The sequence below is a fragment of the Amblyraja radiata genome, chromosome 32 (genome assembly GCF_010909765.2).
Source record: "Amblyraja radiata isolate CabotCenter1 chromosome 32, sAmbRad1.1.pri, whole genome shotgun sequence".
Classification (NCBI taxonomy): domain Eukaryota; kingdom Metazoa; phylum Chordata; class Chondrichthyes; order Rajiformes; family Rajidae; genus Amblyraja; species Amblyraja radiata.
Window position 1 is genome coordinate 137,933 of NC_045987.1, and position 27,792 is coordinate 165,724.

General features: G+C 51.9%; 2 protein-coding genes across 6 annotated transcripts; one reads left to right on the forward strand and one right to left on the reverse strand.

The window, feature by feature from the left end:
• The first annotated feature begins 984 nt into the window (after window positions 1–984).
• Window positions 985–14,660, forward strand: trub2 (TruB pseudouridine synthase family member 2). 3 transcript variants are annotated; one of them, XM_033049346.1, is made up of 8 exons: window positions 987–1,134; window positions 4,665–4,796; window positions 5,234–5,308; window positions 7,595–7,656; window positions 11,957–12,038; window positions 12,999–13,071; window positions 13,303–13,439; window positions 14,253–14,660. In XM_033049346.1, the coding sequence occupies exons 1-8, from the start codon at window positions 1,035–1,037 to the stop codon at window positions 14,546–14,548; spliced, it is 957 nt and encodes a 318-aa protein (XP_032905237.1). In that variant the 5' UTR covers window positions 987–1,034; the 3' UTR covers window positions 14,549–14,660. The 3 variants fall into 3 exon arrangements, with proteins under 3 accessions (XP_032905238.1, XP_032905239.1, XP_032905237.1); XM_033049347.1 differs by lacking the exon at window positions 5,234–5,308 and having other exon boundaries at window positions 985–1,134; XM_033049348.1 differs by lacking the exons at window positions 7,595–7,656; window positions 11,957–12,038 and having other exon boundaries at window positions 985–1,134.
• Window positions 14,017–26,748, reverse strand: coq4 (coenzyme Q4). 3 transcript variants are annotated; one of them, XM_033049349.1, is made up of 8 exons: window positions 26,637–26,748; window positions 24,519–24,686; window positions 21,580–21,676; window positions 20,599–20,701; window positions 18,585–18,714; window positions 16,529–16,622; window positions 15,053–15,240; window positions 14,017–14,284 (listed from the first exon to the last, which is right to left on the reverse strand). In XM_033049349.1, exons 1-7 carry the CDS (start codon window positions 26,713–26,715, stop codon window positions 15,066–15,068), a joined length of 846 nt encoding a protein of 281 aa, XP_032905240.1. In that variant the 5' UTR covers window positions 26,716–26,748; the 3' UTR covers window positions 14,017–14,284; window positions 15,053–15,065. The 3 variants fall into 3 exon arrangements, with proteins under 3 accessions (XP_032905240.1, XP_032905241.1, XP_032905242.1); XM_033049350.1 differs by having other exon boundaries at window positions 14,017–14,632; XM_033049351.1 differs by lacking the exon at window positions 24,519–24,686 and having other exon boundaries at window positions 26,637–26,738.
• Between the last annotated feature and the right edge of the window lie 1,044 nt (window positions 26,749–27,792).

The window sequence follows — 27,792 nt, forward strand, 5'->3', positions numbered from 1 at the left end:
TCTCAGTCCTAAATGGCCGAGCCCTTATTCTTAAACTGTGACCCCTGGTTCTGGACTGCCCCGAGGGAAACCGAGCAGAGCGTCTGAAGAAGGTTTCGACCCGAAACGGCCAATATTTCCTTCGCTTATAGATGCTGCCTCACCCGCTGAGTTCCTCCAGCATTTTTGTCTACCTTCGATGTTGTTAAACAGAACATCTGCCTAAGTCAGACACAAAGTGCTGGAGAAACTCAGCGGGTCAGGCGGCATCTGTGGGAAGGAATGGGTGACGTTTTGGGTCGGGACCTTTCCCCACAGATGCTGCCCGACCCGCTGAGTCCGTCTCCGTGTCACCTGCAGTTGCTTCCTGGATAGAAGCCTGCGTCAAACAGGTGCTCGCTGCCGCCTCCCGCCGAGGCTCCTCCTCCTCCTCCTCCCGCCGAGGCTCCTCCTTCTCCTCCCGCCGATGCTCCTCCCCCTCCTCCCGCCGAGGCCCCTCCTCCTCCTCACGCCGAGGCCCCTCCTCCCGCCGAGGCTCCTCCTCCTCCCGCCGAGGCTCCTTCTCCTCCCGCCGAGGCTCCTTCTCCTCCCGCCGAGGCTCCTTCTCCTCCCGCCGAGGCTCCTTCTCCTCCTGCCGAGGCTCCTCCCCCTCCTCCCGCCGAGGCCCCTCCTCCTCCTCCCGCCGAGGCTCCTCCTCCTCCTCCTCCCGCCGAGGCTCCTCCTCCTCCTCCTCCTTCTCCTCCCGCCGAGGCTCCTCCCCCTCCTCCCGCCGAGGCCCCTCCTCCTCCTCCTCCCGCCGAGGCTCCTCCTCCTCCCGCCGAGGCTCCTCCCCCTCCTCCCGCCGAGGCCCCTCCTCCTCCTTCCGCCGAGGCTCCTCCTCCTTCTCCCGCCGAGGCCCCTCCTCCCGCCGAGGCTCCTCCTCCTCCTCCCTCGCCGCTCCTGTGTCTGGTCTCCCCGCTGAGTGACGGGCCAGCGTCCAATCAGCAGCCGCCGGCCAACGGGATGGGGAGTTGGGCGGGACCTCCAGGGCCGGAAGTGACGACTCCGGCAGCAAGATGGCGGCGCGCTCGCTCCGCGGCATCTTCGCCGTTTACAAACCGCCCGCCGTCAACTGGCGAAGCGTCCGGCTCACGGTGGAGACCGGCCTGGTCCACGGTGGGTCTCCGGCCCCTGACCCCTGACCCCGGCTCACGGTGGAGACCGGCCTGGTCCACGGTGGGTCTCCGGCCCCTGACCCCCGGACACACGCCCCTGACCCCCGGCCCTGGCTCCCGTGCCTCGGTTGGTGACCCCCAACCACAACCCCCTCTCTGCCCCCCCTCACTATAACCCCCCCCTCACTATAACCCCCCTCACTATAACCCCCCCTCACTATAACCCCCCTCACTATAACCCCCCCCTCACTATAACCCCCCCTCTCTGCCCCCCCTCACTATAACCCCCCCCTCACTATAACCCCCCCCTCACTATAACCCCCCTCACTATAACCCCCCCTCACTATAACCCCCCCTCTTCTCTGGCCCCCCCTCACTATAACCCCCCCCTCACTATAACCCCCCCCCTCACTATACCCCCCCCTCACTATAACCCCCCCTCACTATAACCCCCCCTCACTATAACCCCCCTCACTATAACCCCCCCCTCACTATAACCCCCCCCTCACTATAACCCCCCCCTCACTATAACCCCCCCTCACTATAACCCCCCCTCACTATAACCCCCCCCTCACTATAACCCCCCCCTCACTATAACCCCCCCTCACTATAACCCCCCCTCACTATAACCCCCCCTCGCTATAACCCCCCCTCGCTATAACCCCCCCTCACTATAACCCCCCTCACTATAACCCCCCTCACTATAACCCCCCTCATTATAACCCCCCCTCACTATAACCCCCCCCTCACTATAACCCCCCCTCACTATAACCCCCCCCCTCACTATAACCCCCCCTCACTATAACCCCCCCCTCACTATAACCCCCCCTCACTATAACCCCCCCCTCACTGTAACCCCCCTCACTGTAACCCCCCTCACTATAACCCCCCTCACTATAACCCCCCCTCACTATAACCCCCCCTCACTATAACCCCCCCTCACTATAACCCCCCCCTCACTATACCCCCCCCCTCACTATAACCCCCCCTCACTATAACCCCCCTCACTATAACCCCCCTCACTATAACCCCCCCTCACTATAACCCCCCCTCACTATAACCCCCCTCACTATAACCCCCCTCACTATAACCCCCCTCATTATAACCCCCCCTCACTATAACCCCCCCCTCACTATACCCCCCCCCCTCACTATAACCCCCCCCTCACTATAACCCCCCCTCACTATAACCCCCCCCTCACTATAACCCCCCCTCACTATACCCCCCCCCTCACTCTAACCCCCCACACTGTAACCCCCCTCACTATAACCCCCCTCACTATAACCCCCCCTCACTATAACCCCCCCTCACTATAACCCCCCCTCACTATAACCCCCCCTCACTATAACCCCCCCTCACTATAACCCCCCCTCACTATAACCCCCCCTCACTATAACCCCCCCTCACTATAACCCCCCTCACTATAACCCCCCCTCACTATAACCCCCCCTCACTATAACCCCCCCACTATAACCCCCCCTCACTATAACCCCCCTCACTATAACCCCCCTCACTATAACCCCCCTCATTATAACCCCCCCTCACTATAACCCCCCCCTCACTATAACCCCCCCCCTCACTATAACCCCCCCTCACTATAACCCCCCCTCACTATAACCCCCCCTCACTATAACCCCCCCCTCACTATAACCCCCACTCACTATAACCCCCCCTCACTATAACCCCCACTCACTATAACCCCCCTCACTATAACCCCCCCCTCACTATAACCCCCACTCACTATAACCCCCCCTCACTATAACCCCCCCCCCCTCACTATAACCCCCCTCAATATAACCCCCCTCACTATAACCCCCCCTCACTATACCCCCCCCCCACTATAACCCCCCCCCTCACTATAACCCCCCTCAATATAACCCCCCTCACTATAACCCCCACTCACTATAACCCCCCCTCACTATAACCCCCCCCCCTCACTATAACCCCCCTCAATATAACCCCCCTCACTATAACCCCCCCTCACTATACCCCCCCCCACTATAACCCCCCCCCTCACTATAACCCCTCCTCACTATAACCCCCCCTCACTATAACCCCCCCTCACTATACCCCCCCTCATTATAACCCCCCCCTCACTATAACCCCCCCCCTCACTATAACCCCCCCTCACTATAACCCCCCCCTCACTATAACCCCCCCCTCACTATAACCCCCCCCACTATAACCCCCCCCTCACTATAACCCCCCTCACTATAACCCCCCCTCACTATAACCCCCCCCTCACTATAACCCCCACTCACTATAACCCCCCCTCACTATAACCCCCCCCTCACTATAACCCCCCTCACTATAACCCCCCCTCACTATAACCCCCCCCCCCTCACTATAACCCCCCCTCACTATAACCCCCCCTCACTATAACCCCCCCTCACTATAACCCCCCTCACTATAACCCCCCCCTCACTATAACCACCCCTCACTATAACCCCCCCTCACTATAACCCCCCCCTCACTATAACCCCCCCTCACTATAACCCCCCCTCACTATAAACCCCCCCTCACTATAACCCCCCCCTCGCTATAACCCCCCCTCGCTATAACCCCCCCTCACTGTAACCCCCCTCACTGTAACCCCCCTCACTGTAACCCCCCCTCACTCTAACCCCCCTCACTATAACCCCCCCCTCACTATAACCCCCCCCACTATAACCCCCCCCTCACTATAACCCCCCCCTCACTATAACCCCCCCCCCCTCACTATAACCCCCCCTCACTATAACCCCCCCCTCATTATAACCCCTCCTCACTATAACCCCCCCTCACTCTAACCCCCCCTCACTATAACCCCCCCTCACTATCCCCCCCCCCACTATAACCCCCCCTCACTATAACCCCCCCCTCACTATAACCCCCCCCCTCACTATAACCCCCCCCTCATTATAACCCCTCCTCACTATAACCCCCCCTCACTATAACCCCCCCCCTCACTATAACCCCCCTCACTATAACCCCCCCTCACTATAACCCCCCCACACTATAGCCCCCCCTCACTATAACCCCAACCATCACCCAGCTCACCATCAGCCCCCCTACAAACCAACCCCTCCCCCCTCTCTTCCGCTCCCCTTCACTAGCCCCCCGCCACCCACCCCCCCCCCCCCCCCCCCCCCCCCCCCCCCCCCCCCCGCCATCCTGTCCCTACTGGGGCCAAGCATCCGATGCTGATCGCTGGATACTGATCTGTGACACGGAGCCTCCTCTCACACCAACCCTTGTGGGATCATTATGCCACTAGACATAAAATATTTACATCGTATGTGGTAACTGCATTGTTTGCCCTGCTTCCCTTGGTCAACATGCCAATGGTCAAGTAAACGGCGCTGAGGAATGTTGATGCAGGGGGAACCTGTAGATCGAGCCCACAGTTTGCTGCAAGTGGTAACTCCATTAGCTGGGGGTGATCACGCTATGATGAGCCTTCCTGGCACCTCGCCAAGCTCACCGCACCGTGCTCATGCGTGATCCAGGTGGGAACTAGTGACAAGTCTCATCCTTTCATTCCATCGCCAGACCTCAACGCGTCGGAATGTCCACTCCCACACGATCAGATCCGCTTTCTGCCGACCACCAGCCAGGGTATAAGTGGCACAGAAACCAACCTGACTGTCGCACAGCTGCCTGCCCTGGCCAACCACCCACGGGGTAAGGGGCAAGGGAGGGCCTCTGGAGAGGGGGGGAGAACCAATGTTGTCCATGAGAACTGATATGCTGTAGTGTTGTGAGTTAAGTGCTGGGTAGAGGGACACACACTGCAGTATTGGTCAATGCTGGCTTTGGGAGTCTGATGTATTGTGTTTAATTCCAGGTTTGGGTGTCTGCGGTATTGGAGTGTTTAATGTTTAAGAAGGAACTGCAGATGCTGGCCCGAAACTTTGCCTATTTCCTTCGCTCCATAGATGCTACCTCACCCGCTGAGTTTATCCAACATTTTTATCTGCCTTGGAGTTTATTGTTTATTGCTGGGTTTGGGAGTCTGCTGTATTGGAGTGTTTAATGCTGGGTTTGGGAGTCTGCGTATTGTTTTATATGTTGATGTGTTACCTGTTTCCACACTGTATGAACCGTGTTGTGTGTTGCAGTGAGAGGCCCAAAGTTTGTTGGTTTGAGGATAGGAGCTGGTCATCGCCTGGACTGGAGATCATCTGGTGTCTTTGGTGAGTCTGGCATTGAATCTGTGTCCTCAGCGTTTTGTTGTTTATCCGATTATTCAATCACAGCCTATGTGTGTTTATGATGAAATTATAAGTTTTAATATTTTGTAAAAGAGCAAAATGGCAATTTAACGCTGGAAATGTTGGTCTCGGCTGGTCTGACTGGTGTGGATCACAGCCCCAGCACCCGAGTGTCTGGTTGGATCCTGTTCACAGGCTAACAGGCTCTCCAGCCCAGGATAAGCTGCCCCAATGCCCCAGCCAGCAGTGGCCATTGGAGATTGTTCAGCAACTGCTGGATCTCCAGGAAGATCCTCACGTGGACCCACTCTCTATTTTCAACAGTGTCTTTATTATCACAGGCCCCAAGATATAGTGGGATGATTGCTGTCAGTATCACTCATAAGCGCAAGGTACCTGGACCCCATCAGCAAGAGGTGCAGAAGTGTGAAATCACACACCTCCAGATTCAGGGACAGTTTCTTCCTAACTGGGTTAGGGTTAGGTCATGCAGCTGAAACATTCTACTACATACTAGAGAGCAGTCCTGAGCTACTATTGACCTGATTGGTGACCCTCGGCGTATCCTTGATCGGACTTTGCTGGACTTTATCTTTATCCTGTATCTGTACACTGTGGATGGCCTGATTGAAATCTTGTATAGTCTTTCTGATGACTGGTTAGCATGCAACAAAAGCTTTTCACTGTACATGACAATAAATTAACTAAACTCTTCAGTCTGAAGAAGGGTCTCGCCCCGAAACGTCGCCTATTCCTTCTCTCCGTAGATGCTGCCTCACCCGCTGAGTTTCTCCAGCATTTTTTGTCTACTTTTGATTTTTCCAGCATCTGCAGTTCCTTAAACAACTCTTCAGTCCTGCCATGACCAGTTGCTGTTAGAGTTCAGTCGTGTTGGATGGGAAGATTGCAAAATCTTGCAGCTTCTCTCATCACTGGCCCTTCAGCTGATTAAAATCTGCTCAAATGTTTAAGTATTTTATATATTCATTTAAATGTTAGTATGTTTAGTCATACTGGTGGATGTTGAAGGTTTTCCCGGCGTTGGCAACGTGCTTGGGGCCACAGCAGTGGTTTGGAGTGACCCTGCTCCAGGCAGTTATTTATTTTAGTTTATTGTCACTTCTACTGAGGTACAGTGAAAAGATTTTGTTTGTGTGCTAACCAGTCAGTAGAAAGACAATACATGATTACAATCGAGCCATTCACCATGTTCAGATACATGATAAAGTTTAGTGCAGGTAAAACGAGTAAAGTCCAATCAAAGATAGTCTGAGGGTCCCCAATAAGGTGGTGAGGAGCTCAGGACTGTTCTCTAGTTGTGGTAGCTTGGTTCAGTTGCCTGAAAGTAACTGAAGAAACTGGCCCAGTATCTGGAGGTGTGTGTTTTCACACTTCTACACCTTTTGCCTGATGGGAGAGAGGCGAAGAGGGAGTGGCCAGGGTGTGATTTGTCCTTGATTATGCTGCTGGCCTTGCCGAGGCAGCGTGAGGTATAGATGGAGTCAATGGAAGGGAAGTTGGTTTGTGTGATGCTCTGGGCTGCGTCCACAATTCTCTGCCATTTCCTGCGATCTTGGATGGAGCTGGTCCCCAACCAATCTGTGAATTCTTCAAATTGTCCTGCTTGTTCAGGGCTTTCCATCCTATCAAATGCTTTAAACATCTCAACAGATAACAAATAAAATTAGAAATTTTAAAAACTGCAGATGCTGGAATCAGAAATAAATAAAAATGCAAAATATTGAAGGGAGTTGTGTTTCAGATTAGAACAAACTAACTTTAATCGAGTATCAAAACCATTCAGTGAATACCCAGTGTGCACTCGACACCGGGCAGGGTCTGTGTGTGGAGGATGCATCTAATGACCTGTGCTGGATCTGAATTCTTCATTTTCTGTACAGAGGTCACTGAACTTGCTGAGTGTTCCCTGCATTTCCAGCTGTTGGTTTTGGATATTGCACTCTAAGGGGCTGATGAAAGACACAGAGAGTTTGATACCTGGCAGGGCAACGGGTGAGGAGGCTGGCTGCAAAAGTGGTGCTGAGATACCACACATCAGGTCTGAGTGTTTTGGAAGCGGCGTGAGGAAGGGCAGGTGGACGGCAACCTGTAGGTGCTGTGGAAGTTGCATCTTGCGCAAGGTGGGGGTGCGAGTGCTGTCCCCACAATCAGCTCGGTAGCTCCATTGTACCTCAGGGGGGCTTTGGCATATGCTGTGTGGAATGTCATGTAGGTAGAGTCTCTCACGGCCCCATTGTCTCTCCACAGTGCTCGCAGTTGGCAGCGGCAACAAGCAATTGTCTTACCTGCAGGACTGTCACCTGACCAAGGTAAGAATAGTTTTTTGCAGCAATACATAGAAGTACCTACTAGAGAAGGGGCGGTGCTGGACCTCCTGTTAGGAAATGAGACGGGTCAGGTGGCAGAAGTATGCGTTGGGGAACAGTTCGGGGGCGCTGTTCTGGCAGCAGCCATGTCAGCAGTGCGTCAGTTTTTTCAACTTTTTTTTATTTTTTAGTATGTTTTAAAGTATGTATTTAATGTTTTTTGTGTGTCTTGTGTGGGGGGGGGGTGAGGGGGAAACCGTTTTGGTCGCCTCCTCCATGGAGAGGCGACTTTTTCTAGGTCGCCTCCCCCGTGGCCTAACAACGAGGATCGGCGCGGCCTTTCCCGGAGACGTGCTCGGGGCTTCAGCGGCGGGCGCAGCGTGGACTCTCGGCGTGGAGCAGGTTAGCCCTCGCTGGAGGGGAGTGCTCCGTTTCGCTGGCCCGCGGCAGCCGGCAGCCTGAAGCCGCGGTCTGTAGAGCTCCAGCTGGTGCGGCGTCTACAGCCCGGGATCCCTCGTGGGGGACCCGGGGGAAGAAGAAGCCATCATGCCGGCCCGCGGCCAACTTCTACCGCGGGGCCGGCATGGACTTACCATCACCCCTGGAGGGGAGCTTCGACCACCGGCCCTGCAGTCTACGGTGCTTCTGGCTGCGGCGGGGACTTTAAATCTTGACCGCCGACCTGCGGCCTACAACAATCTAAAGCCGCGGTCTCCGGTGGGGGAAGAGCCGATGCTGGACTGACTCTGGACTCTGGTCCTGTCCATGGAGGAGGACTGGCCAAATTTTTGTGCCTTCCACCACAGTGATGAATGCTGTGGTGGATGTTTGTGTTACATTTTGTGTGTTCTTTATTATTGTATCGCTGCTGACAACCCAATCCTTGCCGGGTCACTGCTCGTGCGGTCGACCGGTTGGTGCAGAGAGTAGCTTTGAATGTTTGTCTCTTCGTTGATTGTGTCCCTTTCTTTTTTTAAAAGCTACTGTAATGCGCCCTTTAAATTGCCCCTCGGGGATGAATAAAGTGCTTGATTGATTGATTGATACCATTAGTTTCAATATAATTATGGAGAGGGTCAGAACTGGACCTAGGGTTGAGATTTTTGATTGGAGAAAGGCTAACTTTGAGGAGATGCGAAAGGATTTAAAAGGAGTAAATTGGGACAGTTTGTTTTATGGGAAAGATGTGGAAGAGAAATGGAGTACATTTAAAGGTGAAATTTTAAGAGTGCGGAATCTTTATATCCCTGTTCGGTTGAAAGGAAATAGTAAAAATTGGAAAGAGCCATGGTTTTCAAGGGAAATTAGACACTTGGTTCGGAAAAAGAGAGAGATCTACAATAATTATAGGCAGCATGGAGTAATGAGGTGCTTGAGGAGTATAAAGAATGTAAAAAGAATCTTAAGAAAGAAATTAGAAAAGCTAAAAGAAGATATGAGGTTGCTTTGGCAAGTAAGGTGAAAGTAAATCCAAAGGGTTTCTACAGCTATATTAATAGCAAAAGGATAACGAGGGATAAAATTGGTCCATTAGAGAGTCAGAGTGCACAGCTATCTGCAGAGCCAAAAGAGATGGGGGAGATATTGAACAATTTATTTTCTTCGGTATTCACCAAGGAGAAGGATATTGAATTATGTGAGGTAAGGGAAACAAGTAGAGTAGCTATGGAAACTATGAGGATCAAAGAAGAGGAAGTACTGACACTTTTGAGAAATATAAAAGTGGATAAGTCTCCAGGTCCGGACAGGATATTCCCTAGGACATTGAGGGAAGTTAGTGTAGAAATAGCAGGGGCTATGACAGAAATATTTCAAAAGTCATTAAAAACGGGAATAGTGCCGGAGGATTGGCGTACTGCGCATGTTGTTCCATTGTTTAAAAAGGGGTCTAAGAGTAAACCTAGCAATTATAGACCTGTTAGTTTGACGTCAGTGGTGGGCAAATTAATGGAAAGGATACTTAGAGATAATATATATAAGCATCTGGATAAACAGGGTCTGATTAGGAACAGTCAACATGGATTTGTGCCTGGAAGGTCATGTTTGACTAATCTTCTTGAATTTTTTGAAGAGGTTACTCGGGAAATTGATGAGGGTAAAGCAGTGGATGTTGTATATATGGACTTCCGTAAGGCCTTTGACAAGGTTCCTCACGGAAGGTTGGTTAAGAAGGTTCAATGGTTGGGTATTAATGGTGGAGTAGCAAGATGGATACAACAGTGGCTGAATGGGAGATGCCAGAGAGTAATGGTGGATGGTTGTTTGTCAGGTTGGAGGCCAGTGACTAGTGGGGTGCCACAGGGATCTGTGTTGGGTCCACTGTTGTTTGTCATGTACATCAATGATCTGGATGATGGTGTGGTAAATTGGATTAGTAAGTATGCAGATGATACTAAGATAGGTGGGGTTGTGGATAATGAAGTAGATTTTCAAAGTCTACAGAGAGATTTATGCCAGTTGGAAGAGTGGGCTGAAAGATGGCAGATGGAGTTTAATGCTGATAAGTGTGAGGTGCTACATCTTGGCAGGACAAATCAAAATAGGACGTACATGGTAAATGGTAGGGAATTGAAGAATGCAGGTGAACAGAGGGATCTGGGAATAACTGTGCACAGTTCCCTGAAAGTGGAATCTCATGTAGATAGGGTGGTAAAGAAAGCTTTTGGTGTGCTGGCCTTTATAAATCAGAGCATTGAGTATAGAAGTTGGGATGTAATGTTGAAATTGTACAAGGCATTGGTGAGGCCAATTCTGGAGTATGGTGTACAATTTTGGTCGCCTAATTATAGGAAGGATGTTAACAAAATAGAGAGAGTAGAGGAGATTTACTAGAATTTTGCCTGGGTTTCAGCAACTAAGTTACAGAGAAAGGTTGAACAAGTTAGGGCTTTATTCTTTGGAGCGCAGAAGGTTAAGGGGGGACTTGATAGAGGTCTTTAAAATGATGAGAGGGATAGACAGAGTTGACGTGGATAAGCTTTTCCCACTGAGAGTAGGGAAGATTCAAACAAGGGGACATGACTTGAGAATTAAGGGACAGAAGTTTAGGGGTAACATGAGGGGGAACTTCTTTACTCAGAGAGTGGTGGCTGTGTGGAATGAGCTTCCAGTGAAGGTGGTGGAGGCAGGTTCGTTTTTATCATTTAAAAATAAATTGGATAGTTATATGGACGGGCAAGGAATGGAGGGTTATGGTCTGAACGCATGTATATGGGACTAGGGGAGAATACGTGTTCGGCACGGACTAGAAGGGTCGAGATGGCCTGTTTCCGTGCTGTAATTGTTATATGGTTATATGGAGCTGCATGCCCAGCTGGTGGCCTTCCCTACCCTAGCATCATCGCACTCTCCTCTGCAGAAGCCACCTCCTCAACTAGATTGGTATGGGAGGGGGGGGGGGGGGGGGGGGGAGTACAATGCAGGACAGGCAGGTGAGAGGCTGGACGTCGGATTGGAAGGTGATGAAAGAAAGATCATTGGACAGAATAGGCAGGAGCACGGCTGGGAGTGAAGGAGGACAGCATTTATTTTAATGTGAGTGGCCTGACGGGTGAGGTGGATGGGAACGGGCTAGTTGTGGTATATTTCAATGAAGGTAGACAAAAGTGCTGGAGAAACTCAGCGGTGCAGTAGCATCTATGGAGCAAAGGAAATGGGCAACGTTTCGGGCCGAAACCCTTCGTCAGACTATATTCCAATGAATTGAATGAGAATGTAGAATACATGATGAGTAAGTTTGTAGATGATACTAAAGTGGGTGGTATCGTAGATAGTGACGATGGTTGTCAAAAACTACAACAGGAACTTGATCAGCTGGGCAAGTGGGCTGATCAATGGAAGCTTAATGCAGAGAAGTGCAAGGTGTTGCATTTTGGGATGGCAGGGCCCTGGGGAGTGTTGTAGAGCAGAGGGATCTAGCGCAGGTACACAGTTCCCTGACAGTGATGTCACAGGTAGACAGGGAATGTTGTGGAGCAGGGGGATCTAGAAGCGCAGGTACACTGTTCCTTGACAGTGATGTCACAGGAGATAGGGTAGTCAAGAAGGCTTTCAGTACATGAGGCTTCTTCAGTCAGAGTATTCGGGGGTGGGGGAGGAGAGGGATGAAGTGTGGCCCGTTCGCTGTAATAAACTCCATGTATGTTCAGCTTGGTGCAGCCAAGCTTACTGGACAGTGAACAGGAGCTGGAGATGTTGCTTCCTCCCATTCACTGTCCAAGGGCAGGATAAAGTTGCTGCTTTCTGTCCAGGTTGTAATTGAGGCCGCTGTTTCATGTTAATGTCCAGTGTTCTGGCTTCCCAGGAATACACAGTACACGGAAGCTTCGGAACAGCAACAGAGGATTTCTCCGACACGGGCAGGCTGATTGAGAAAACAACCTACGGTCAGTGTTCTCAGCAGCATTGATATGTTTCTTGCCCCACACAGTGATGGGTAGTGGACACAACTCATTGACCAGATGCCCCAGTTTTATATGAGCCACAAACAATGTGCTGGGGTAATCCAGTGGAGAGGTAAAGGCAGATAGAAGTTGAGCAGGAGGGGGTAAGGGTAGGAAATTGGGTGATGGGGTGGGAGCAGGACGATATGGGAAAGGAGCCCCCCCCCCCCCCCCCCCCCATTGCCCCAATCACTCAGCACCAGCTCTCCAGTGCCAGCTACCACCCCTCCCTCACACCTCCCCAGAGTCCCACCCTCTGTCTGTGTATCCCTTAAACTTCATCCACGTCAGAACATCTGCTCCATTGTCATTGTGGCTGACCGTGTGGCCCCTGTGTGGAAAAACCATTGTTGGTGCCTCCCCACGCTCATTAGGTTTGGGAGTCAGTTCCTAGTTAGTTGTTTGATTCTGTCCAGCCTGCTGTATATTCTGCCCTCGATGCTCAATGGGGCTGTGAGGAATCGGTGTGCCTGGTGCTTCACTGTAACACTGCAGGCCGGGTCCCTGAGGATGCAGCACTGTTGTACTGTAACACTGCAGGCTGTACCCCGGGCCCCACAAGCACTGTGTGAATGCAAGTGTGGGGACATCTGTACTGTAACACTGCAGGCTGTGCCCCGGGCCCCACAAGCACTGTTGTACTGTAACACTGCAGGCTGTACCCCGGGCCCCACAAGCACTGTGTGAATGCAAGTGTGGGGACATCTGTACTGTAACAATGTAGGCTGTGCCCCGGGCCCCACAAGCACTGTGTGAGTGCAAGTGTGGGGACATCTGTACCCCAGGCCCCACAAGCACTGTGTGAGTGCAAGTGTGGGGACATCTGTACTGTAACACTGCAGTCTGGGCCACTGAGGAAGTGGGTGTGGGGATGTTTGTACTAAAACTACACTGTTGTTGCAGATCACATCACCCTGGACAGACTGGAGCGCATCATCGCTGTGATCCAGGGCAGTCACCAGAAAGCTCTCATCACGTATGTATCTGGGCAAGGGCAGTACTCGATTCAAAGCTCACTGTCCAGTCTGTAGGACCAGGTATTATAGTCTGTCAGGAACATCTATAGTACGGTCTTTAGGAACAGTCTGTCCCAAAGCCATATTCAGCATATAGATGGGTATGAGAGTGTGTCTAAGCCCATGGGTGGGGAACAGGTGTGTCAGGCGGTGGATGTGTGGGGCTAACCATGTCAACTCTCCCACCCTAGGTATTCCGGCATTGATTTGAAAAGCCAAGCGGCGTATGAGCTTGCCTGTCGAGGGATGTTACGGCCACTGCACAAGTCCCCGCCCATCATCACTGGCATTCGGTGCAGCCAGTTCTCCCTTCCAAACTTCACTCTGGGTATGTTGGCAAAGTGAAGCTAATTTACATCCCTTACTGTAAGGTCCATGTTGCCTCTGCTGCGGTGAAGGCACTGACACACCCGTGTCTGATCACCTGTACTGCACTGACACACTCGTGTCTGCTCACTTGTACTGCACTGACACACTAGTGTCTGATCACCTGTTGTGCACTGACACTCGTGTCTGATCACTTGTACTGCACTGACACACTAGTGTCTGATCACTTGTACTGCAGACGCACTAGTGTCTGATCACCTGTACTGCACTGACACACTCATGCCTGATCACTTGTAGTGCACTGACACACTCGTGTCTGATCACCTGTTGTGCACGGACACACTAGTGTCTGATCACTTGTACTGCACTGACACACTCATGCCTGATCACTTGTAGTGCACTGACACACTCGTGTCTGATCACCTGTTGTGCACTGACACACTCGTGTCTGATCACCTGTTGTGCACTGACACACTCGTGTCTGATCACTAGTAGTGCACTGACACACTAGTGTCTGATCACCTGTGGTGCAGTGACAATGATAATGTGGTGTGCTCAGAAAAACAGATCCAAACTAATCCTCTCAACCACCTTTACTTTACTTTTTTATTAGTTATTACACAGTAGTAGTGAATGCCCCCGTCAGCCCATGTGACTGTCAGCCAGTGAGTCCGCTAAACCCTGGATATCCCAGCGGTCAGATACGGGTTGTCACAGTGTTGCTGTGTGGTGTGACTGGTCCAGGGGGTTTCTCATTGATGATCCTGGCTCCTTATGCCCAGCAGTCCCTCACTTTGTTTTCCGTTTCCCACAGAGGTCCAGTGTGTCCACGAGACCCAGCAGTACCTGCGCAAGATCATCCATGAGATTGGCTTGGAGCTGAAATCATCAGCGGTGTGTACCAGTGTGCGACGTACACGAGATGGAGTTTTCACCCTGGACGATGCATTGATCAGAACAGACTGGAAACTGCAGCAAATCTCCAGTGCAGTCCGGCGCAGTCAGCCTCGAGTGGCAGCAGCCCTGCGGGAGGACAGTTGGAGGCACACTGCCCTCTCGGGGATGGCCGTCCCAGAGAGATGCCCAGTCCCCACAGAGGCAGAGCCCTGACTGGACATAGTCCTGGACTTCAGTTCCACTCATGGTCACTAAAGAAGATTTCCATTGAAATAGTTCAAAGAAAGAACTCTACACCTGAAAACAGTAAAATAACGAAAGAAAATGTAGAGCTTGTGATTTAGATCAATAATGTATTTCTAAACCCGACATTGGTGAGCAGGTTGTACAAAGGGCAGGGTGCATCAAATAACCCTGCAAAGGCCAGAGAATCAAATGAGAGCATGTCAGTGAGGTTATTGTGGTAGCCAGCATGCAAGAGCGGAACTCGCTATCAAAACATGGAGGGGACGTGTCCCCTCTGCCCCCACCCCCCGGGTTTTCCGCCCCTGCCAGCATGTAGATACAACGTGTTGCAGTGGTCTTCATAGGAGAGGTAACTGAGACAGAGTATAGTTGACCTGTTGCCTCCTTACACTGGGCACTGACCGTTCCAGGCACACTCCTGTCTGCAGCCCAACCTATCATTATTATAAATGATTGTACAAACGTTCTTACCAAAGCCCCCATGTTATGCCTTAGTCAGGCATTGAAGAGGGGGGCAGGGGATGATTCCAATCTCCTCCCGCAGTGACTCTAAGTTCTGGTCCCATCGGTTCTCGTAGTAGATGTTTAGCACACAGTGAGCAGCTCGACCACACTGCACAGCCCATGGGATCAGGTCTCTTGTTAAAACATGGATATTCCTGCCACAGGGAGACATAAGAATGGGTCACGAACAGGCAAGACATTTACCTCGAATCCTGTACTCAAACCTTGCTGTCATAGCAATGCGAAATGGGAAAAGATTCGACTGTCTACCCTATCTCTGCCTCTCATCGTTACATAAACTTCTATGTTCTCCCCTTCGCCTTCAACACTCCAGACAAAACAATCCAAGTTTGACCAGCCTCCTCTATCCCTCTAATACTGGCAGCATTGTGGTAAATATTTTCTGCAGTCTCCAAAGCCTCCACATCTTCCTGTAATGAGACAAACAGAATTGCACACAACATGATTTCCCAACTCCAATACTCAATGCCCTGACTGATCACCGCAAACATACCATACATTGCCTTTACCAATCTATTTACTTGTGTTTCTACTTTAAGGAAGCTATGGACTTGGACCCCAAGATCCCTCTGTACATCCGTGCTGTTAAAGATCCTGCCCCCAAACTATACATTTCCCCTTGCAATGGGGAACCTCAGGACTGGGGATGAGTGATGGTGGATCCTGAACAAACATCACAATTGCTTGGATTAAACTCCATCTGCAGTTTCTCTGCCCATCTTTGCAAACAATCCAGAACTTGCTGTGTCCTTTAATAGTCTTCCTCATTGTCTGTAAAGTTAGTAACCAACCCACCTACATTTGCACTATAAAAATACAGTGCTGGAGTAACTCAGCGGGTCAGGCAGCATCTGTGGAGAACATGGTAGGTGACGTTTCAGAGTGCTGGAGTAACTCAGCGGGTCAGGCAGCATCTGTGGAGAACATGTTACTCCAGCACTTTGTTTATTTTTGTAAATCAGCAGTTCCTTGTGTCTACAAGTAATTTATATATAAATCACGAACAGCTGAGGCACCAACACTGATCCCTGTGAAACAAGATAGACACTGTGACCAGTGATGTTTCACAGGGAAATGTGTAGGAAGGAACTGCAGATGCTGGTTTAAACCAAAGATAGACACAAAAAGCTAGATTAACTCGTGGGACAGGCAGCATCTCTGGAGAGAAGGAACAGGTGACGTCACGCTATGTTCAAGAAATATACATAAAGGAAAACTGGTATCATGCCTTTGTGATGGGATTTCAGTGAATAATGGCACGTATTATAAATGACCACGTATATCTGCACATATTATTCAGAATATCTTCAGGGAAATGAAGGCAAGATTCTCACAGGTAATTTCCTATCCAGAGATCCCAGTGGGATGGCGGCTCTGTCGTTATCTGAACTATTTGATCAGATGCGGGAGAGGAGTGTTTACCTGGTGGACACACGGAGTGGACCGAACACCGCTCCCAGAACACACATGGGCAGGCCAGTCTGGACCGCCTCAAACCACTTGACAGCAACCTCACCTGTTCAGTGTGGAGAAACACACATGTTAGTGCTCCCACAACACACCTGGCCACAGCCTCCTCCCAACCCCACAGATGTAGCCATGTTTCTTACATTGCCCAAACTAACTGATTACACTCTGAGCTGGAGGGTTTTGGGCACTGGGCCGCTGTGAAGTGGGATAGGTCGGCCCTATCTTGTTGCTGCCCCATTACCACCAGAGGGTCACGTTCTCAGCTCTCTTACTGCCAAGGAGTACATTCCATGTTCAAAGTTTGTCCAACCTTGTCTTACAGTTCATCCCCTCTACTCCCGGTAACATTCTGGTAAACCTCTCCAAAGCCTCCACATCCTTCCTGCAATGGGATGACCTATAAAGCAGCAACATGACTGATACTCAACACCAGCTCTCTCAGCCATTCCCCAACATCACTCCCTGCACCTCATCCTCTCACAGTTATCCATCGCCTCCACCCAACCAGTGAAAGGGCAGCCAGCTCTCCAGTTGTGTTCACGTGGGCTTCTCCAGGCTGCAACACAGAGTTGCTGAAGTTGTCAGCTCCTTACTGAGCACCACAATACGCCAGTCCATTATTACAGCTACTGCCCATGTCCACTAACCTCAGAAAGGCTATGGAGTCCCTGCTCAACTCTCATCAGTTGGGCCGGACCTTGTCTGTCTCTGGCGATAGATCGCCTGCAACTATTCCCATTGCTGTAGATTCTGTTAGTTTCACTTTGGTGACGTACATGGGAAGATGACGCTGCTCATGTTCTTCCCTGGATTATCGGAACATTTACTGTCCTGTGCCTAACCTCAAGTTTCAATTCTACTTCATTCCATCTTTGTTTTGTCTGGCTTTCGCTTCCTGTGCACTGCAAGGCTAATGCTGCTGTGAATCTTTCTCACACCTCCTGGCCCTGTTGTGTTTCAATAATTACCCCCAAAAATTCACCATGCCCGATGAGAGGTTATTAATATTCTTTCACAGTTTGTTAATCCACTGTGGACCACATGCGTTTGTTGGAGTCAATATCCATCTGGTACACTCAGACTTTAAAAGGAGTTCTACTCGTCCTTGGCTGAAGCCTTGAATGACCCCCCCCCCCCCCCCCCCCCCCCCCCCCAAACTAACTTCACATTCGTCTGGTGTAGGAAGTAGAGAGGTGAGGGAACCCAACTGCCTGAACTACATCGCAACCCAGAAGCCTGGTCCTTAGCAGAAATGTGTAATTGGGTCAGAGGTCTGAGGCTGGTATTTCCCAAATAAATAACAAGGAGAGGTAGATAGGAGACAAGTATGCACAGGTAAATACATCACCTAATCAATCCACACGGAGAGAGGGACACAGGTAATTCAATTGGTAGGTCACCTACTCCACCCACAAGGAGAGGTGGACAGGTATGCACAGGTAATTCACTGCCAAGTCTATGGATATTTTTAAGGCAGAGATAGATAGATTCTTGATTAGTACGGGTGTCAGGGGTTATGGGGGGAAGATAGATCAGCCATGATTGAATGGTAGAGTAGACTTGATGGGCCAAATGGCCTAATTCTGCTCCTATCACTTATTAACATGAATTCAGCTAAAGATCACCTACTCGACCCACAAGGAGAGGTATACACAGGTAACTCACCTGAAGGTAGACACAAAATGCTGGAGTAACTTAGCGGGACAGGCAACATCTCTGGAGAGAAGAAATGGGTGACATTTTGGGTTGAGACCTTTATTTCGTCTGAAGAAGGGTCTCAACCCGAAATGTGACCCATTCCTTCTCTTCAGAGATACTGCCTGTCCCGCTGAGTTACTCCAACATCTTGTGTCTATCTTCAGTTTAAACCAGCATCTGCAGTTCCGTCCTACACTCTCCTGAAGGTCACCCACAAGGAGAGGTAGACAGGTATACACAGGTAGCTCACCTGAAGGTCACCCATTCCATCCACAAGCCAACACATACACTGCCCCGTGAGTGGACTTACCAAGAATGTTGGTGGGCATTCCCAGCAGCGTGTGCATGAAGTCGTGTACCTCACGGTACCGCTGGATCACATACGCCAGCTCCTCCTCATCCACAAACCTCACCGGCATACGGCTGTCAGGAGTAACTCGCTGTAGACACAAGGGACCGATCAATCTGTGCCCCCTCATCAGGCACGTGTCACCTCTGCATGCCGCACATAAACTCTAATCACAATTTGTCACAGATAATTCATGTGACACACCCTTTGGGCAGGCGTCATTCATATTTAATTACAGAGACCGCACAGATACACAGGCCACACAGATACACAGGCCACAGATGCACACAGATACACACTGATACACAGGTCACACAGATACATACTGATACACACAGATACACGACACACACCCTTTGCTGCAGCCTGTAATTGTTCCATCAATGTTTTCAACAATCCCCCCTAATTCCTGCATCTGGGACTCATTACACGAACCGCATGACTCAACACTGCGGTTCACCCCGGGAACGAGATCCTGATATCAGACCTTTGCTTACAGCATTTGCGGCCTCAAAACGGAATCAATTTTTACTTAATTATAGTATTAAAATAATTCATTCATAAATTTCCTCTTAACCTGGGAGCAGCCTCACCCCCACATTCATCTCTGCACAACAGATATCCTTGCCCAACATGGCAGTGTCGTCTCTGGTCCTTGCCCATCCAGCACAAGGGGGTCATGTTAGATTGTAAAACATTCTAACTGTGCACCAACTCTGTTTTATAAAAGAAATGCATTGTTTTTAATCATGTGACTTCGATTTTGGGTTGTTGGTGGAGCAATGTTTATGATCCCCTGCCTACCCCTCTATCGCTTATCCAGGAGTTCCCTACACCTGTTCACTCCAACACCTGGTCACTCCAACACCTGGTCACTCCAACACCCAAGAGACCCCTACACCTGGTCACGCCACCATCCAGGAGACCCCTGCACCTAAGATAGACACAAAATGCTGGAGTAACTCAGCGGGACAGGCAGCATTTCTGGAGAGATGGAATGGGTGACTTTTCAGGTTGAGATCCTTCTTCAGTCTGAGGAAGGGTCCCAACCTGAAACATCACCCCTTTCTTCTCTCCAGAGATGCTGCCTGACCCGCTGAGTTACTCCATTTTTTTGTGTCTTTCTTTGGTTTAAAGCAGCATCTGCAGTTCCTTTTACACAGATCCCTGCATCTGGCCTCTCCACCATCACACGCTGAGGTTCTGGGGAAGGTCACAATTTCTGGAGGTGGGACAACTTCAGCTGGAGCAACTATATTTTGTTGACAGATCAAGACAAGAGACTACTCAATGAAGAAACACATGGCCAATGCACACGGACCTGGATGATTGTCAAAGATCCCAGCAATGGGAAGTGCCAGTATCGGTCAAGATGCACATGTACAGCCGGCGAGTACAGCCACGTACAAGCACAAGTAGTCAACTAGTGCAGCCGACCAGTTCAGCACAAACCTCCCTTGCCCATGTCGATGACCAGGTGCCTCCAGCTCTCAGCAATCACTAAGGAACAGCTGGGGGACTAGACTAGTGCCTGCCCCTCTGCCCCACACACCTCTGCCACACACACCTCTGCCCCTCTGCCCCTCTGCCCCACACACCTCTGCCCCTCTGCCCCACACACCTCTGCCTCTCTGCCCCACACACCTCTGCCCCACACACCTCTGCCCCACACACCTCTGCCCCTCTTCCCCACACACCTCTGCCCCTCTGCCCCACACACCTCTGCCTCTCTGCCCCACACACCAACAAACCCAGTGCCCTTTGGTCTCTGCTTCCTGCCAGCTGATTGCAGGGTTTGTTGGAGTCCATGGCACAGGAATGTTGCTGCTCAAGATGGAAAGCCTGACCCGCTGAGTTACTTCAACACTTGCCAACAAATACACCTTGCGCGCAAGGCAAGAATCTGCTCGGATTAAAATGTCAAACTCCTGCTGCTCCAGGATGATTGTGGTTGGTGAACACGGATTAAACTCACGTTGACATCAAGGAAGCGGATGTATTCTCTGCCAAACGTTCCCTCAGGCAGCTCCCTCAGGCCGGTGAGATCCAGAGTAGATGAGTTGATGCGTGGTCTCTCCCTGTAAAACCAACACCAGGAGCACAATCACAGCACGCCTAGCAGCAGGCACTAAAACCTGTTAAAGTGCAGCATTGGCATCGAGAGGTTCCACACAGATGACACTCTCTTACAGCATGGCCACACTCACAGCCACACTCACACCATGGCCACACTCACACTCACACCATGGCCACTCACACTCACACCATGGCCACACTCACACTCACAGCATGGCCACACTCACACTCACACTCACAGCACAGCCACACTCACACTCACAGCATGGCCACACTCACACTCACACCATGGCCACACTCACTCACACCATGGCCACACTCACACCACGGCCACACTCACACTCACAGCATGGCCACACTCACACTCACACTCACACTCACAGCCACACTCACACCATGGCCACACTCACACTCACACCACGGCCACACTCACACTCACACCACGGCCACACTCACACTCACAGCATGGCCACACTTACACTCACACTTACAGCATGGCCACACTCACACCACAGCCACACTCACACCACGGCCACTCACACTTACAGCACAGCCACACTCACACTTACACCACAGCCACACTTACACTCACACTCACACCACGGACACACTCACACTCACACTTACACCACGGCCACACTTACACCACAGCCACACTCACAACATGGCCACACTTACACCACGGCCACACTCACACCACGGCCACTCATACCACGGACACACTCACACTTACACCACGGCCACACTTACACTCACACTCACACCACGGACACACTCACACTCACACTTACACCACGGCCACACTCACAACACGGCCACACTCACACAGCACGGCCACTCATACCACGGACACACTCACTTACACACTCACCACACTTACTGCAGGATGCGGTGTCCCTCCACATCGTTCCTCATCCTGTCCCTGAGTGTACGCACTGCCAACTGGCCCGTCGTTTCTGCCAAGACGGCCACCATATCTACAACACGAGAGTACGTTAAGCTCAACAAAGTGGACTCATCCCATTAAAGGGGTTGTCAACAACTACCACACAGTGACAGAGGGTGAGGATTCTGGTTATTCAGGGCGGGGCAAAGCTGGCAATGTTGGCATGTCCTGCCCATCACTCTGCCCGTGAGAAGATGGTGATGAGGCTCTAAAAGGTGCTGGGCAGGCTGCTTTTGGAATATTGGGAGCAATTTGGGGCACCATATCTGAGGAAAGATGTGCTGGCTCGGGAGAGGGAACAGAGGTTATAAGATTGGTCCCTGGAATGAGTAGGGTAACATGATGAGCGTTTGACGGCACTGGGCCTGTACTCACTGGAGTTTAGAAGAATGAGGTGCACCTCATTGAAACTTACCGAATAGTGAAAGGCTTGGATGGAGTGGATGTGGAGAGGATGTTTCCACTAGTTGGAGAGTCTAGGACTAGAGTCTCAAAATTAAAGGACGTTCCTTTAAGAAGGTGATGAGGAGGAATTTCTTTAGTCAGAGAGTGGTGAATCTGTGGAATTCATTGCCACAGAAGGCTGTGGAGGCCAAGTCAGTGGATATTTTTAAGGCAGAGATAGATAGATTCTTGATTGGTACGGGTGTCAGAGGTTATGGGGAGAAGGCAGGAGAATGGAGTTAGGAGGGAGAGATAGATCAGCCATGATTGAATGGCAGAGACTTGATGGACCGAATGTCCTAATTCTGCTCCTATCACTATGACCTTATTTAATATTTTAATAGATTTTATTAGGGACAGTGCATATTAATAAAACATTTGCATGTAATATGCAAGATTGTAGCCAATGGCTAATTTCCATCTTTAGTCCCACACAAGGTAAACACATCCCAAACAAGGTAAAAACAAAAGACAAAAACAAAAACAAAACAAACAATATGGTTTATGAGCCATTACCTTCAAGCACCGTAGTCCCTCTGGTGAAGGCTTCCCTGTTGGGGAGCGAGCGACATGATTCACACGCAGTGACCATGAAGGAGCAGCGACATATTCCCTAGCCATATTCACATGGGGCCCAGTAAGAGGCACCATCCTTGCTGAAGGTCGCAGGTAGGGCGGGTAGCCCAGGTACGTGCGTTTACAGGTGAGGGAGGTAGCCCCGGTACGTGTTTACAGGTGAGGGAGGTAGCCCAGGTACGTGTTTACAGGTGAGGGAGGTTGCCCCAGTACGTGTTTACAGGTGAGGGAGGTAGCCCAGGTACCTGTTTACAGGTGAGGTAGGTAGCCCAGGTATCTGTTTACAGGTGGTACACATTGCAGTCACTGTGCAGCAGTGGAGGAGGGAATGAATGTTTAGCATCATGGCAAGGTGCCAACCATGAGGGCTGCTGTGGGCAGGAGGGTATCGAGCCTTCTCAGCGTTGGGAGTTTCTCTCATCCAGGCAAGTGTGCACCACACTGGGCATTTGTGCCTCGGAGAAGCAAATCTTTGGCCTGTCAGGTGTGGCTCCGCTCAGGATCCCCAGTACCCACATATACCCCAGTACCCACATATACACCAGTACCCACATATACCCCAGTACCCACATATACCCCCACATATACACCAGTACCCACATATACACCAGTACCCACATATACCCCAGTACCCACATACACCAGTACCCACATATACCCCAGTACCCACATATATCCCCACATATACCCCAGTACACACATATACCCAAGTACCCACATATACACCAGTACCCACATATACCCCAGTACACACATATACCCCAGTACACACATATACCGCTGTACCCACATATACCCTAGTACACACATATACCCCAGTACCCACATATACCGCTGTACCCGCATATATCCCAGTACCCACATATACCCCAGTACCCACATATACCCCAGTACCCACATATACACCAGTACCCACATATACCCCAGTACCCACATATACCGCTGTACCCACATATACCCCAGTACCCACATACACCAGTACCCACATATACACCAGTACCCACATATACCCTAGTACCCACATATACACCAGTACCCACATATACACCAGTACCCACATATACACCAGTACCCACATATACACCAGTACCCACATATACACCAGTACCCACATATACCCCCACATATACACCAGTACCCACATACACCCCCCACATATACCGCAGTACCCACATATACACCAGTACCCACATATACCCAGTACCCACATATACCCCAGTACCCACATATACCCCAGTACCCACATATACCCCAGTACCCATATATCCCCACATATACACCAGTACCCACATATACCCCAGTACCCACATATACCCCCACATATACCCCAGTACCCACATATACACCTGTACCCACATATACACCAGTACCCACATATACACCAGTACCCACATATACCCCCACATATACCCCAGTACCCACATATACCCCCACATATACCCCAGTACCCAAATATACACCAGTATCCACATATACCCCCACATATACCCCAGTACCCACATATACCCCCACATATACCCCAGTACCCACATATACACCAGTACCCACATATACCCCCACATATACCCCAGTACCCGCATATACCCCAGTACCCACATATACCTTAGTACCTACATATATCCCCGGCTGGTCAAGCTGGCCAATGGCAGCCACAGGACACAGATAGCAGGAGAATCAGAGCGTTCACCAACGTCCAATGGCATGTGCCGACATACATGATCTAGAAACAGCCTGGGCATGGGCTGATGAGCATCAAACAAGGCAGGCAATGATCAATGGAGAGGCAATACAAGCTGCAATGAGGCTTTCATTAAAGGGCGGGCATGATGAGAGTAATAGAGGCATGTACTCACCATGACGGTATGGGTCGTACAGAGACATGAATGCTGAGCCGGCCGCTAGCAGGGCTTTCTGCAGAGAGTTGGTGGGAATGTGTGTGTGGTAGATGCTGCAATATCCATCTTCAGTAACCGTGTCCATACTAGCCGCACGGACTGTCTGTAGCACAGCATTACTGGTGCCTGTCACAAGATGCAGGGAGCTCAGAAACCAAAGCAGCAATATGGGCTTCAAAGAGGGATGGGCGTTGGGGAAACTGAGGATGGGAGAATATCAGCAGCATTCATCCTTTGGTTAATAAGGTCATGGCCCATCTGTTTGTACAACTTCCTGTGTCACCTGATGCATTTAACACGTAAAAACCCGTCTATCACTGGTTGCTTCCAGTGAGGAATGAGGTGGGGTGAGTGAGTGGGTGAGTGGGTGAGTGAGTGAGTGAGTGAGTGAGTGAGTGAGTGAGTGAGTGAGTGAGTGAGTGAGTAAAGTGGGTGAGAGAGTGAGTGAGTGGGTGAGTGAGTGAGTGAGTGAGTGAGTGAGTGAGTGAGTGAGTGAGTAAAGTGGGTGAGTGAGTGGGTGAGTGAGTGAGTGAGTGAGTGAGTGAGTGAGTGAGTGAGTGAGTGAGTGAGTAAAGTGGGTGAGTGAGTGGGTGAGTGAGTGAGTGAGTGAGTGAGTGAGTGAGTGAGTGAGTGAGTAAAGTGGGTGAGTGAGTGAGTGAGTGAGAAAAAGAAGTGAGGGTGGGGGAGTGAAGGTGAGTTGAGTGAGGTGGCGAAGAGCGGTGATGGACGAGGTGAAAGGGGGGTGAGTTACAGGTGATGGTGGGCTGTGTGAGAGGAGGGTGTACTTATGCATGGGGGACGGGGCCCGTATACCTGTGCGGGGGGGCGGGGCCCGTGTACCTGTGCGGGGGGGGGGCCCGTGTACCTGTGCGGGGGGGGTGTGTGTGTGCGGGGGGGGCCGTGTACCTGTGTGCGGGGCCCGTGTACCTGTGCGGGGGCGGGGCCCGTGTACCTGTGCGGGGGGGTCCCGTGTACCTGTGCGGGGGGGGCGTGTACCTGTGCGGGGGGCGGGGCCCGTGTACCTGTACGGGGCGGGGTGTGTGCGGGGCCCGTGTACCTGTGCGGGGGGGGGGCCGTGTACCTGTGCCGGGGGCGGGGCCGTGTACCTGTGTGCGGGGGCCCGTGTACCTGTGCCGGGGGCGGGGCCTGTGTACCTGTGCCAGGGGCGGGGCCCGTGTACCTGTGTGCGGGGGCCCGTGTACCTGTGCCGGGGGGGGGCCGTGTACCTGTGCGGGGGGGGCCCGTGTACCTGTGCCGGGGGCGGGGCCCGTGTACCTGTGTGCGGGGGCCCGTGTACCTGTGCCGGGGCCCGTGTACCTGTGTGCGGTGGCGGCGCCGTGTACCTGTGTGCGGGGGCGGGGCCATGTACCTGTGTGTGGGGGCCCGTGTACCTGTGTGCGGGGGCGGCGCCGTGTACCTGTGTGCGGGGGGGGGCCCGTGTACCTGTGTGCGGGGGGGGGGGGGGGGGGGGCGTGTACCTGTGTGCGGGGGGGGTGGGGGGGGGGCCGTGTACCTGTGTGCGGGGCGGCGCCGTGTACCTGTGTGCGGGGGGGGGTGGCGTGTACCTGTGTGCGGGGGGTGGGGGGGCGTGTACACCTGTGTGCGGGGGGTGGGGGGGGGGCGTGTAACCTGTGTGCGGGGGGCCTTGCGGGGGTGGCGTGTACCTGTGTGCGGGGGGGGGGGGGGCGTGACCTGTGTGCGGGGGTGGGGGGGGGGGGGGGGGTGTACCTGTGTGCGGGGGGGGGGGGGCGTATACTGTGTGCGGGGGGGGGGCCGTGTACCTGTGTGCGGGGGGGGGGGCGGGTGTAACTGTTTGCGGGGGGGGGGGGCGTGTACCTGTGTGCGGGGGGGGGGCCGTGACCTGTGTGCGGGGGGGGGCGTGTACCTGTGTGCGGGGGGCGGCGCCGTGTACGTGTGCGGGGGGGGGGGCGTGTACCTGTGTGCGGGGGGGGGGGGGGGCCGTGTACCTGTGTGCGGGGCCGTGTACCTGTGTGCGGGGGGGGGGGGGGCCGTGTACCTGTGGTGCGGGGGGGGGGGGCCGTGTACCTGTGTGCGGGGGGGGGGGGGGCCGTGTACCTGTGCCGGGCGCCGGGAACTTCACCATAACGGAGCGCACGTAGGTTCGGGCCCACAACGTCCGCACCGCGCCCGCCATTACGCCCTGCGAGTAACGTCACGCCGCCTGACGTCACGGGCTCCACCCCGTACGTGCGACCAGCTGCGGCTGTTCGTGGCCGCACGGTGGCGCTGCGGTGGAGATACCGCGGAGACTCGGGTTCGACCCCGGCCGCGGCCGCTGTCTGTGCGGAGTTTGCACGCTCTCCCTCTGAACGGGTGGGTTTTCTCCGGGTGCTCCGGTTGCCTCCCACATTCCAAAGACGTGCGGGTTTGTCGCTTAATTGGCTTGGTGTAACTGTAAATTGTCCCCAGTGTGTGTGGGACAGTGTTAGTATGCGGGGATCAGTGGGCGGCACGGACTCGGTGGGCCGAAGGGCCTGTTTCTGCGCTGTATCTCAAAACTAAACTAAAAACTGGGCCCGGACTCCCTACCACCTTACCCGTCGCTGCACCAGGAGTGAGGGGTGCTTTCCCCCCACTTTCCTGCCCACTAACATTTCATGTGACAATTTATCAAAGGTCTCCATCACAGACCTCTCCTGTTTCCTCCACTTCCACCCCTTCTCTGCAACTTGAAACTTATTTCTAACCTTCACAGTTCTGTTGAAAGGGCACTTGCCCCGAACATTACATTGTCTGCCCAGAGTTTCTTTTATCAGATCACATTTCCTTTTTTTTGGAGGGGAAAAAAAAAAATTCACAGTACATCTGATGTATGGCATTACATTTTCCTCCATTTTGTTTTTTATAAATAATAATAATAATAATATAAACAAAATAACCCTAACCCACCCTCCCTAAACACCCCTTGGCAGCTTATTTTTTCACAATCCAAATATAATCACAAAATCAAATGCACTTTTTAACAATAATAAAGTAACAAAACAGAATAAAGGCGGATCCCCACTTACTGTCAAGTGCCCTCAGTCAATAGGTAGTTCCTTTAGACCCTCAAAGTATGATAAAAAGGGTTCCCATTTCAAATAAAACTTTTTCACAGACCCCCTCAATGTGAATTTAATCTTTTCTAACCTTAAAAAAAACATGACGTCTTCCAGCCAAGCAGCGGCAGATGGAGGAGTAGTAGATTTCCAGACCAGCAAGATTCTCTTAC

Excerpts from the sequence above, each read along its gene's own strand:
- trub2 (XM_033049346.1), top strand. The coding sequence starts at position 1,035 with ATGGCGGCGCGCTCGCTCCGCGGCATCTTCGCCGTTTACAAACCGCCC. Across the intron at positions 4,797-5,233 it reads CCTGGCCAACCACCCACGGG|TGAGAGGCCCAAAGTTTGTT; the intron begins GTAAGGGGCAAG and ends TGTGTGTTGCAG. Across the intron at positions 7,657-11,956 it reads AGGACTGTCACCTGACCAAG|GAATACACAGTACACGGAAG; the intron begins GTAAGAATAGTT and ends CTGGCTTCCCAG.
- coq4 (XM_033049349.1), bottom strand. The coding sequence starts at position 26,715 with ATGGCGGGCGCGGTGCGGACGTTGTGGGCCCGAACCTACGTGCGCTCC. Across the intron at positions 21,677-24,518 it reads GTACGACCCATACCGTCATG|ATATGGTGGCCGTCTTGGCA; the intron begins GTGAGTACATGC and ends CTCGTGTTGTAG. Across the intron at positions 15,241-16,528 it reads CCACTCCGTGTGTCCACCAG|GAATATCCATGTTTTAACAA; the intron begins GTAAACACTCCT and ends TCCCTGTGGCAG.